At 41.6% G+C, this 13,053-nt stretch overlaps 1 protein-coding gene across 3 annotated transcripts in view; it reads right to left on the reverse strand.

Annotated features, from left to right (window-relative positions):
- DNAH11 (dynein axonemal heavy chain 11) overlaps window positions 1–13,053 on the reverse strand; it is a 596,997-nt gene that overhangs the window by 454,305 nt on the left and 129,639 nt on the right. For all 3 annotated transcript variants that reach the window (XM_033930891.1, XM_033930892.1, XM_033930893.1), the window contains one exon: window positions 8,025–8,211. In XM_033930891.1, coding sequence (XP_033786782.1) covers window positions 8,025–8,211 — 187 coding nt within the window. The remainder of the gene's footprint in view (window positions 1–8,024; window positions 8,212–13,053) is intronic.

Consider the following 13,053-nt stretch of genomic DNA (forward strand, 5'->3'; position numbering starts at 1 on the left):
TATAAATTTAAAAGTCATCACCAACATCTTTTCTCACATCAAGCAGCTCAGTAGGGTAAAGACCTAGAACAATTACTCGTGCCTACTATCTATAGGGAATTCAGGAAACACATCTGTTCCTGAAATACTTAGGAAACCAACCTATACAATCCTAGCCCTCAACAAATGATCTCTAGAACTGTCAATCACCAAGTCTATACTTTGTTGATTCCACGTTATCTGTAACATCTTTAATTATTGTAAACCGCATAGAATTTCACGGTCCTGCGGTATATAAAAAATTGTTATTATTATTATTGTTATCTAAAAATGAAGTAAGCCTTTTCAATGCTGATGTATGCCCAGAGCTAAAAGGGGTGTTTTAGGAGGAGTGGTCAGGGTGGGATTTAGGCAGGATGTGGGCTGGATATAGACTTAGTCGCAGTGCAAGTATAACTGAAAGTTCAACGAGGCTGCCTAGATGGAACTTATACGTAGCAACTTAGGCGATGTAAAAACAGGTCTAAATGCCCAGAAGATATTCAAATTGACCAGATAACCACTGTAGAGACAAAGTACAGACCCCACACACATTTCCCCAGTGATCACTGCCCCCCCCACCGCCATAAAAATCAAAATAAAAACTTTACATATCTTCCTCTAGAACAGTGTTCTTCAACCTTTTTACACCTATGGACCGGCGGAAATAAAATAATTATTTCGTGGACCGGCAAACTAATAAGACTGAAATTTTTTAAAACCCCATTGCCGCCCTGTCCCCGCGAGCTCGGCCCGTTAACCATCTGATCCCATCCGCACAAGCCTCAAATAGTTATGATTTTATATTGAACATATTTTATTAAAGTATAAAGAGAAACAATATTCTGTACAATTTTCATTTTATAAATATAAATAATACAGGGCAAAGATCAACAAAAACCCCGTCTCCCCTCCCCTTCACATATATCCCCTCTACTATCAAGAAAACTGAATAAGCCAAATTATTACAGAATGCTACACAAATATCATGCTAACAGAATACCGCAGTCACACATGGCAGGAATGGTGTTAGGGGGAGTGCAACTAGGGCAACTGCCTCCTGTCAGAGAGAGCCCTAAGCCAGCTGGAAGCTAAAGATGCACTGCCTGGGCTTTGCACTCTCCAGTTATGTCTAACATCAGCTCTAGCAGGATACATATTTTAAATCTGATATATTCTAATCACAAGATAGAAATAAAATTATTTTTTTCTACCTTTTGTCATCTCTGGTTTCTGCTTTCATCGTCTTTTCACTCTCTTCCATCCAGCGTCTGACCTCTGTCTCTTCAATCCAGCATCTGCCTCTTCCATCCACTGTCTGCCCTCTACCCCTCCCCCTCCCATACGGTATCTGCGTTCTTTCTATGCCCCTCTCTCCTACACCAGATCTAGCATCTTTGTCCCTCTTTCCTTATTTTTCATCTGACCCTCCTTCCCAGCATCAATCTCTCTCTACCTTGTCATTCCTCTGTCTCTCTCCTTTCTCTCATCTGATCTCTCCATTCCATCCTGACTCCTTCCCCTCCTCTAATCTCCCCGCCAGCTGTTTCCTTCCAATGTTCCTCCTCCCCTGTCCAGCAGTACCTTCTCCCTTTCTTCCTCCCCTTATCCAACAGTAACTCTCTTCCCTTTCCCTTCTCCCCTGTCAGCAGTAGCCCCTTCTCCTCCCTTGTCCAGGAGTACCCCTTCTCCCTTTCCTCCTCCCCTTACCAACAGTAATTCTCATCCCTTCCCTTTCCCTTCTCCCCTGTCAACAGTAGCCTCTTCCCCTACCTTGTCCTTCTCCCTTCCCTCCTTCCCTCTCCAGCAAATGTTCCCTGTATGCTAGCAGCAACTCTGTGTGCTTTTAACTTCGGCACACAGCTGCCCCTAAGCAGTATTTTAGCGTGGTTTCATGAGGCAGCCTCGGGGCCTTTGGTAGGCCGGCCCGCTTCGATGATGCGATGTGGGCCGGCCTACCAAAGGCCCCGAAGCTGCCTCATGAAACCACGCTAAAATACTGCCTAGGGGCAGCTGTGTGCCGAAGTTAAAAACACACAGACCTGCCGCTGCTTTTCTGGGGGTGCGGAGAAGTCGGTGGTGGCAGGCAGGAGTGCCGGCATAGCGACAGCAACAGGAAATTGCACGTCAGCTGACGCCGGCACCTTTTGCTGCAGCGGGGTCTGAATCCTTCGCGGACCGGCAAGATTTTTTTGAGGACGGGCACCGGTCCGCGGACCGGCGGTTGAAGAACTGTGCTCTAGAACATCAGTACCTGGCATTGAAAGCCTAGTAGAGCTGCACAGAGGTGGCTTAAGTAGTCTGGGGGGTGGGCTGTGAACCATAGAGAGGAGGACACAAGCCCATAAGCCACTCTAACCACTGCATTCATGGTGAAAAATGTAAGTCCACTCAAAACCCTACTGTATTGCCACATAGGTGGTACCTACAGCCATAAGGGCTATTGGGATGGTAGACAGGTGGGTCTAATAGGTTTTGGGGGGCTTGGGGGGCTCACCATGGCCTATAAGGGATCTGTGGTGAGATGTTTATGTGGCACCCTTTTTGTGAAGTTTGCAGCAGTGCCCTGTAAGGTGCCCTACTATCGTGTTGCCAAGTCTAGGTGTCAGGTCCATTACTTTGCTGGCCCCTCCCACATCTAAAAGGTCTTGTTCTATGCGTTTTTGACTTGGATGAATTTTTAGACGAGAATGGGGTATAAAGATAGACGACTTAGCGGTCTGGACGATTAAACGGCTGGACATGCAGGTAGATGATTCTTGGAAAAAAAAAAAAAAGTTGGCCATATTGTTTGAAAATAGACTTTCAATACTGCCGACTTTGAGCAACTAGCGACTTAGGCCCAAAATGGACTTAGACATTTCTTTTGATTATGCCCCTCCAAGGGCCTGATTTTACAGCATGATGCTTAGTGATCTAGCATCACAAGCCTTCATTCACACATTTACAGTATCGGCCTAATCCTATATATGGCGCTAAAAATTGCATGCAGAAATTTGGGCATAGATCTAATTTTTGCATGCAATTTAATTGAACAATAAGCTAATTAATGTCAATAAATGGGTGCTAATAATAATCAACACTATTTGGCATTAATTCAATTTTTAGGCTCTAGGATTAAATTTTTAGTCTCTGGGATCCACACGGATCCAAAATGAGTGTCACAGCCATGGGAGGGGGCATGGACAAATTTGGGGCATCCCTGGAATTTATATTGCATTCTTATAGAATAGGATCTGCACCGTAATTTAGATATAAATCCTTGCATCTAAAAGTTGGCATAGATCCCAGAACTAGATACTACTCTATAAACTGCACTGAACTCTGAGTGCAATTTTTTTATTATTTTATTTTTTATTGACATTTCAATTACTTCACAAGAATCCTCTTGTTCAAGAAAAACAGAAAGAAAACGTATAAAAGAAATTACATCACTAATGTTAATTAAGAATATTAATTAACAAACAAAATATGTTCAATCTTTCTCAGACCACAACTTGGAGGAGGAGAATTCCATAGAGTAGAGAGACTCAAAAAAGGAAAAACAATACAATACAATAATCTGAAAATAGGCTTTATAGCTATAACACCATATTATAACTACTGTTCTACAGTTTCTGATATTCTCCATTTCACCAGAGTCTACAGATCCAAAAAGGATCGTAATTGTTCCGGTACAAAGAAGACATATTTGACTCCCAGATATTTTATTAAACACTTGCAAGGGTATGCTAATAGAAATGTCCCACCAAGAGCCAATGTCTCCTTTCTCATTGCAAGAAACAATTTCCTGTGCTCATGCGTAGATCTGGCGACATCTGAGAAAATCCAAACTTTTTTCCCATGAAACAGTTTGTGAATTCCGAAAATATAATTTCGTGATGGGGTACAGGTCCTGCTCAAAACCAAATGATATCAATAGGGTAGCCCTCTCAGTGTTTTCAGATAAAGTAGTTTCCAACAGCTCGGTGATATTAGAGAAGTATCTTGCTGAGTCTGTGATTCAGGCGTAGCTCCAATAACTTTTTTAGTTGGCAAATAATAAATTTGATTAATCGGCGGTATGAGATCTGGGGAAATTTTTAATATTTCAATCAAGAATCTTTTAAACATATGTAATGGTGCCACACCAAAAGTTTTAGGAAAATTCAGTATACGAATATTTAATCTACGATTATAATTTTCCAGCTGTTCAGTTTATCTAAGCAAAAAGTTCCTCTCTTTAATCAAGTCATTAGTAACAGCCTGAATGTCTATCATGGTTGTTTTAACTTGTTGAATTTCATTAGAAAATTCTTCTTTAGTTTTTTGAAAAGACTTTCCAAAAACTTCCACAGTACTTACAAGAGTCGCAATCTCCTGTGAAGACCTAGTTGTTGAGTTCAGCCTCTTGAGAGCTTCCCAAATGCTCTCGAGGGTAATCATCACCGGTTTTGGTGTTAACAAGCCGGTTTCCAAGCTGGCTTTCTGTTCTCCCTGGCTTGCTGGATTTATTGCAAGCCCAGCCCCCTGATCCGGGGTTTCCCCTGGTTCTTCCTCCACACAGGGGCCTCCTGGCAGGGCCACAACTACAGCAGGGAGTGGTGGAGGAACAGTTCCTGGAGGGGAGAGAGAAACCTCCAGCTCCAAGTCTCCAGCCGCTCTCTCTGATGAAGACAGCCCGAGCGTACCTCCAGGTATACCTCTGGCGTTATTGGTGGCAGCGGTATAATCCAAAATCGAGCGCTGGACAGGAGTGGATGTCCTAGCCGCAGTGGGGTCGGTTCGGACGCTGCCCTTGCGCTTCCTGTGCGGCATTTCAAAAACAGGGATGTTAAGGCAAAAAGAACGCTATCGGATCAATGTCAGTTCAGCCGCCTAAGTGCCGCCGCCATCTTAACTCCTCTTCCTGAGTGCAATTTTTAAAATAGCGCATAGCATGAAATTTTATCAGCGCTATTTGTGTCATTTATAGGATTGACCCCTATATGCTCTACTTGAGCCAAAGCAATGCTTAGGTGAAACATGCAAGAAGCACTCATATTATGAAGGCCATTAAGGCAGCTATTTACCTTTATAAAATAAGCTCTCAGAATGAGCCGCAATGATGTGTAAATGCCTACTCACAAATGTTATACTTGCTCTGAAAAAAAGTGTAATATTGTGCATGAAACAATAACCAGCAGAACTCCTGCACACAGATCATATAAAAGTAAACTCATACTTTCCATGTCCATACTTTTTTGTAAATAGGGAATGTAGTGAGGATTGAAAAGACCGGAAGTCAAAGAATCCAGAAGCTGAAAAAAAATACTTTTAACTGTATAAAACAAATCTCATGAAACAGAGGGCAGTCCATGTTGCTGTCAATCAATACATAATAACTCAACTCAACACAGCCATGTTTTGGGAAAGGTGCCTGGGTCAGGAGTAAAAGTGCAACAGTTGCAGAATAAATGCTGGACGCTTCTTAAGAGGGGAGAGTGTTTTAAAATTCAGCAAGAGACAATATCGCTGCTTCATTGAAGTCTGTGTGCATAGGCTCACAACTATGTACAAGACTATTTGACACCTGATGCAGGCACATTTTCCAAAACATAGCTGCATTGAGTCTTGTTTTTCCTGTTATCTGGGGGGGAATTCTGTATAGGATGCCTGTTTCTGCAGCTGCCTAAGAAGCAGCTGAGAATCGCTCACCGGCGTTCTATACAGAATCATGTCTGCCCTAAGGCACAGATGCCCAACACCGCCTAACCAGCCAGATTCTCAAACCAGCAGCCATGTCATAGGTGCCGGTTAGAGAATCACACCTGATCCCTTCCCATTGGCTGATGGCAGCAAGGGAAACCCCTGCCGCAATCAGCTGAGTGGCTGTGGCAGGAATCCCCCTGACCCCCTCCCCCCCCCGCAAACTTGGCTGGCAGGAGGTATGCCCAATTCATCCTGCTGTCACCCCCAAACCCCCACCCAACAATGTCCAAGGCAGGAAGGATGCCCACTCACCTCCTGCTGCCAGCCCCGTCGATCCCCTGAACCCCCAACATACCCCAACACCCACCTGACACTCCCAAACACTCCCCAACACTCACCCGACATTCCCCAACACACCCACTCACTCGACATTCCCCAACACTCCCCTGACACCCCCTCCATAACTTTAGGAGATGGCCGGCAAAACGGATGCCCACTCCCCCTGGCTGACAGGCCCACCTCTTCCAAAATGGCGAGCCTTCCCGGTGCATTCTGGATGCACTGGGGAGGGGCCTAAGGCTCTGATTGGCCCAGATGCTTAAAGCACCTCCCATATGTGGGGCCTTAGGCACCTGGGTCAACAGGATTCTTAGACCTCCTTCCCAGTGCATTCTGGGATACACTAGGAGTGGCCTAAGATTCCGACTGGCCACATACCAAAGGCCCCTCCTTTGGGGGGGGCAGGAGGGTGTTGGGGAGTGTCGGGGAATGTTGGGGAAGTGTCTGCTGGGTGTTGGAAATGTCAGAGAATGTCAGGTGGGTGTTGAGGAGTGTCCGGAGTTTGGGGGATCAATGGGGTCAGGGACAGAAGGGAGTAGGCATCCCTCCTGCCAATTGGATGGGGGGTGTCAAGAGTATTAGGGATTCAGGGAATTTTCAGGGTCAGCGGCAGGAGGAAGTGGACATCCCTCCTGCTTTGGACAGTGTCGGATAGAGGTTTGGGAGTGGGTATCCCTCCTGCTGGCTGACTTTGTAGGGGGGGGAGAGAACCCTGCCCTGGCTGCTCAGCTGATCGTGGCAGTGAGATTTCTTTGCCGCAATTAGCATAGTGGTCACATCTATTTGAAATGTAGACCAGCTTTTTGTTGGCCTACATTTCAGGCGCCTATCACAGTCCTAGGGAGATGCCTAGTGCCACTAAGCTCGCCCAAGGCCACTTCTGGGTGAAACCACGCCTACGTTCAGCCTTGGCAAGCTTAAGCGTCCCTACGTGTCTCCCTCAACCACATCAGACACCTATAGTGTAGGCAGCCTGCCTCAGGGTGGGTTTTTTTAACGTGCATCCCAATTGGCTAGTTAGACAGCGGTAGATACCTACCACCACCTACAATCGGGACACCGTTTATAGAATTTGGCCCTTTATGTACTGATTGACAGCAACAAAGACCATCCTCTATTTAATGTGATTTGTTGAATAAAATTAAAAGGTCTTTTTACATCCTCTGGACTCTGACTTCTGGTCTTTTCCATCTTCACTACACTCCCTTCCTATTTGGATTAGTGTGTGAGGATTTTGTTCTGCTGCTATGTGGCATACTTTTTTATATGCATATATATGGTCACCCAATTCTATTAAAATTTTTTACATGTAAAACAGGCTTTACACATGGAGAAGCACCACCCCTGAAATTTGGCACAAAAACCCTTTATAATAATAATAATTTATTTATTTATATGCCGCCATACCGGGGAGGATCTAAGTGGCTCACAGCATGAGAAAAACAATACATACATACATTTTCAATAAAAATCACAATAAAATTCAATAAAAAGCAATATATACATTTCAATAAAATTGATCAGAATAAAAGATACAAAAACATTTCAATAAAATTGATCAAGATAAAAAGGCAAACCATGCAAGTAAGAAACATGAAAATAAAATGGAAACATGGTTGAAATAGGAGAAAAGGTAAAACCATTATGATATCAGCCTATTAAATAATTGAGTCTTTAGTAATTTCCTAAAATCTAAATAAGAAGAAGCTTCTAGCATCATTTTTCCGAGCCATGTATCCATTTTGGCGGCCTGAAAAGAGAAAGTTTTCTCAAGGAACCTCTTGTAGCGGCAAGATTTTATAGAAGGCAATTCCTCTAGAAGAAACAGGGGTCATGACACTATAAGAAAATGTACATGGCTGACAAGACACACACTCATCCTTATCTTTTGCCTACAGATAAACGGAGAACATTGGTTTCTACCGCCATCACTCTGTTACCTATCATAGTCTAAAAAAAACAAATTACATTAACGCTTAGTGCAAGAAAAATCATACCTTGGAGTCAAAATTCACACTCAATAACCCATCTTGAGGATTGCGTTTAATCAGCGATTGATTTAAATTAAACTGGCAAATTTCATCAACCTGAGCTATCCATCCTTCATAGATCTCATCTTCATACTGGTCAAGTAAGGTCAGCATCTCCACATATTTCTGATAAACTTCTGCATCTTCCAAGCTTCTAGAAAAACAGTGAGTTTTAGTTTCTTTAGGACTAAGACAACATTTATCCAGTGAATAGCCAGAAGAAATCACACAAATATCAGCTGTTGCCTTACCTTGCCGATCCTTATGCTTAGAAGAGGAAAGGAAAAGATTCTATGACTTGCTTTTTATTTTAGTCTCATTTTAATAAGACACACATTCTTTTGAATGTAACTATAATAAAGGAGTGAGTTTTGCACACTTTCTTATTTATTTATTTACCTATAACACTTTTTATAATTCAGATCTATCACACTGTTTTTCTATCATTTGGATCGCATGTCATTGTGCGGGTGTTCACTTACATGCCACACAGTTTATCATTTTTCTTTGTTGTAGGTGGTCCATTAGCTCAGTGATCATATATATTTTGATTAAATACAATATAATTGCTTCTTTATTTTCTTTTTTGAATGATCACTATTATGCACAGGCAAAAACGGTAGCACTGCCAAATAAGTCACATGGCAAGTTAAAGTTTAGCTGTGTTGCACCCAGGAAGCTGAACTAACAAATTGCAACGAGCCTCGGACACTTGCGCAGGTCTTCACGGTCACTGCTGCCCTCAAGAAGCCATATTCGGCTGAATGTTTGTCTTAATGTGTGCTCTGCTATAAGAGAGGGATTGGGAGGCCAGAAAAAATGTAACCCTTGTTCAATTTGTGCTGTCACTAAGGAAGGATACATATTTTTTTTTTTAAGTTCAAAAAAGTTTTATTTATTTTCAAGCTTAGAATAAACAACGAGTAATGGTCATGTCACAACAGAGCAGTAAAATAACAATAGTAGGGATTGTATACAGAGCAGCTTAAAGGATTATGCATCAATATGTCATAAACGAGCTGTAAGCTATCAGCCAGAAATAATGATACTGTCAGTACATTTAGAAGTATGGGAAAATATACATACATTATGAGAATGAACATACCAAGCAGGCCAAGTTTATGCATTAAGGTCCATATTACAGTAAGATACTATAGGTGACCAAATATTACAATAGGATTTGTAAGCATTGCGTCGTTCAGCATTGATTTTTTCATATTTAACTATTAAACATACAGAGTTCCACCACACGTTATATTCAACATTAGCCAAATTTTTCCAGCTATATAGGATGTTCTGGAGAGCCAGCGCCGTTAAAATGCGGAAGAGCTGGGCTTCATAATAGTCATGCATATGAATGCCTTCAAAATTACCAAACAATATAAGAGAATAGTCAATGTCTGTTTGTATAGAAAAAATATCTGAGATAGTTCGCCAAACACTAGCCCAGTAACTTTGGAATAAGGGGCAATAAAAAAGCAAATGAACTAAAGTACCAGTAGAAGTACCACAGGACCAGCACGTAGAAGGTAGATTAGCATTAATCTTGTTGGAGAGAACAGGCGTCCATGTGGCCCTATGTATCAAGAAATACATCGATTGGAGCAGAGAGGAGGATTTAAGAGATTTAAAGCAGTGAGACCATATTTTTGTCCAGGAATCGTCATCTGCTATAAAATGTAGATCATCAAACCACTTAGAGAAGTTAATGGGGTGAAACACAAATTTTTTCAATTGTATTAGTTTGTACCATAAAGAGGCTACGCCTTTAGAGCGTAGTGTTGAGAGTTTAGTCATAAAAGTCAGCAAATCTGGTGATTCCTGAAGAGTCACTAATTTAGGGAAAGCCTTCCTCAGACAATGAGTAAGTTGTAACCACCTAAATTGTTGGCTAATAGGAAGATTATATAATGTGACCAACTCTGTGAAGCTCAACCAGGTGTGATGATGACATATATGTTTAATCGACCAAATCCCACATTTTTGCCAAATGTACCAAGAAACAGTGGAGTTTTGTATTTTAATCAGTGGATTATTCCAAATGGGGATATGTAGAGAGGAAGACCATTTAACGTCCATAAGGCTATCCAGAAATGAGAGAGCTGATTTAGCTGAAGTGAAGATGGCGTCTGACTTGAAAGCGGAAGGGACTTCCATATCTACAATGAGATTCAAGGATTGTATACCGTATTTAGCTTGTTCAAGCAAGAGCCAACATGGTGATTCTTTATCGTTTAAATTCATTGATCATGATGAACATTGGCGGAGCAGAAAGGAGATGTGATATTGATAGAAGCAAGGGAAACCAACCCCACCATTAGCTTTACTAGCTTTAAGTTTCTGTAGTCCAATACGTGGCTGTTTCATATTCCATAGGAACTTCGAGAGAATGGTATCCAAAGAGGTATAAAAAGATTTTGGTAGCAGAAAAGGAAGCATATTAAGAACGTAGTTAACTTTAGGGGAGATCATCATTTTTATGGATTCTAACCGACCCCACCATGTCAGGCTAAGAGGAGACCAGCGGTTGACACAATCCCACACCATGGATGTAATATATTCAACATTATAAGCAGAAGTTTCTTCCAAAGTGGGACCAAAATATACACCGAGATATTTAATTAGATTGTCTGACCAGTGAAACCCGAAATCTGTAGCTTCACAGCGTAACTCAGGGCAATTTATGGCCATAATTTCAGTTTTATTGTTGTTCAATTTGTAACCTGAATGCTGTGAGTAATGGGATATAGTGGATAGTAAAGGCGGTATGGAATCAGGAGAAACGAATAGGAGAATATCATCAGCATATGCCGCGAGTTTAGTTTCTATATCTCCCATTTTGAAACCAGAAATCAAGGGATTGTGTCGTATTGCTAGAAGTAGAGGTTCCAAGGCGAGGTCAAATAATAGTGGGGAAAGAGGGCAACCCTGTCTAGTACCCCTAGTGGGATGGAAGGTATGCGATAAAACCCCATTGATGTTGATTTTGGTGGAAGGAGATGTATAAAGGACACGTATCATGCGAATGAATTCGGATGGAAAGCCAAACCATTTCAGAACGTAAAACAGAAAGGGCCATTCTACACGATCAAAGGCTTTTTCGGCGTCCAAGGCTAGGACAGCGAGTTTTTGATCAGAAGTGTAGAGATGATTAATAATGTAAGAGAATAATCTTGTATTATTGTATGACTGTCTGTCATGAATAAAGCCCGATTGATCAGATGCAATTAAATGCTTGATGACAGATTGCATACGGGAGGCCAGAAGTTTGGCGTATAATTTTGCATCCGTATTAATTAGAGATAGGGGTCTGTAGTTCTGTACACACTGTGGATCTTTACCCGGTTTAGGCAATACAATTATAGTGGCCTCGGTGAAAGTTCCTGATATTGAACCATCTTCTATGGCATGATTGAGAAATTTTAAAAAATGGGGTAAAAAATGGGGTAGAATGAAATGCCTTGTAAAATTCAATTGTGAGACCATCAGGACCAGGAGCCTTTTTCAAAGCCATGTCATTTATAGCGGTTAAGAGCTCCTCCTGAGAAATAGGGTCAGCCAAGTTAGAGCAGTCTGAGTCAGATAGAGTGGGATGAGCAAGATCGTCCATAAATGAAAAATCAGAGTTATCGTTGACAAGTTCCGTAATGTATAAATTTTGATAAAAGGTCTGAAACTCATTAGCAATTTTAACAGGATCCACAGTGAGCTCATCGGTACGTGTTTTTATAGAAGAAATATGGCTCCGTTCTTCCTTTTTCTTGAGATATGAGGCCAGAAGGTGGCCACATTTGTTGTTATCCGAATAATACGATGCGGATTGTAGCATTAACGCAGTAGCAGAGTTAGAGCATAAAATTGTGTTTAAGCGCATGCGTGTTTTGTGAAGCTTCTGTAATAACGGGATGTCCAAAGGATTTTGTTGATGGGATCCCTCTAGTTGCTTTATAGAATTTTCCAGGGACGTAATATCATTTCTCTGTTTTTTGCGAATTTTAGCATTAAAGGATATAATGGCTCCTCTGATGACCGCTTTAAAAGTGTCCCAGAGGCAAGTCCAAGTAGTGTGCTCAGGTAGATTTAGCTGAAAAAATCCATTGATTTCTTTGGTGATTAACTCCTTAAATCCCTCCTCATGTAATAGGGATGCATTAAAACGCCATTGTTTGTTAATTGGAGTGGGCGGGCCGCACTCAATTTTCATTGAGATGGCCGCATGATCGGACACTAATATTGGCAGAATATCAGAGTGGGTGACATTAGGACTAATAGAGCAGCTGGTAAGAAAAAAAGTCAATTCTAGAGTAGGAGAGATGTGGGTGTGAGAAAAATGTATAGTTTTGATCTTTAGGATGCATTGTTCTCCAAATAACCATCAGGTGAAGATCAGAAATCAGGTTCTGCAAATAAAACCATGCTTTAGGCTTCTTGTAATGAGTCTGTGATTTCCTGTCTAAGGTTGGGTCAACTACTAAATTAAAATCCCCACCTATAATGTATGCGGAACCAACATCTGACAACAAGGTGGAAGAAATCTCAGAGAAAAATGAGGGTGAGTCCACATTAGGGCTATAAATATTCAAAATGGTATATACTTGTTGGTGGAAACGAATGACCGTTTTAACCCACCTGCCATTCAGGTCAGAGGAGGAAGAAATTATAGATAGGTTTACATTTTTCCTAATGATAGTGACCACACCCCCACGATTATCTATAGCAGGAGAGAAAAACACAGGGTGGGCCCAAGTTCTATGTAATTTTAAGGCATCAGAAAAATTGAGGTGTGTCTCCTGAAGGAGGATAATATCAGGAGAATCTTGTTCCAACTATGTCATTATTTTCCTTGCCTTAATACGATTGTTAAGACCCTTGGTGTTCAAAGATATTATTGACAGTGACATCAAGTATCACAGAATGATTTTATATTACAGCAAGTTACAAGTAATCTGGAGCTGCAAACCAATAGGGTAGTGTCAGAAACACAATACATCAAGAA

This window comes from Geotrypetes seraphini, chromosome 2 (assembly GCF_902459505.1).
Source record: "Geotrypetes seraphini chromosome 2, aGeoSer1.1, whole genome shotgun sequence".
NCBI lineage: Eukaryota > Metazoa > Chordata > Amphibia > Gymnophiona > Dermophiidae > Geotrypetes > Geotrypetes seraphini.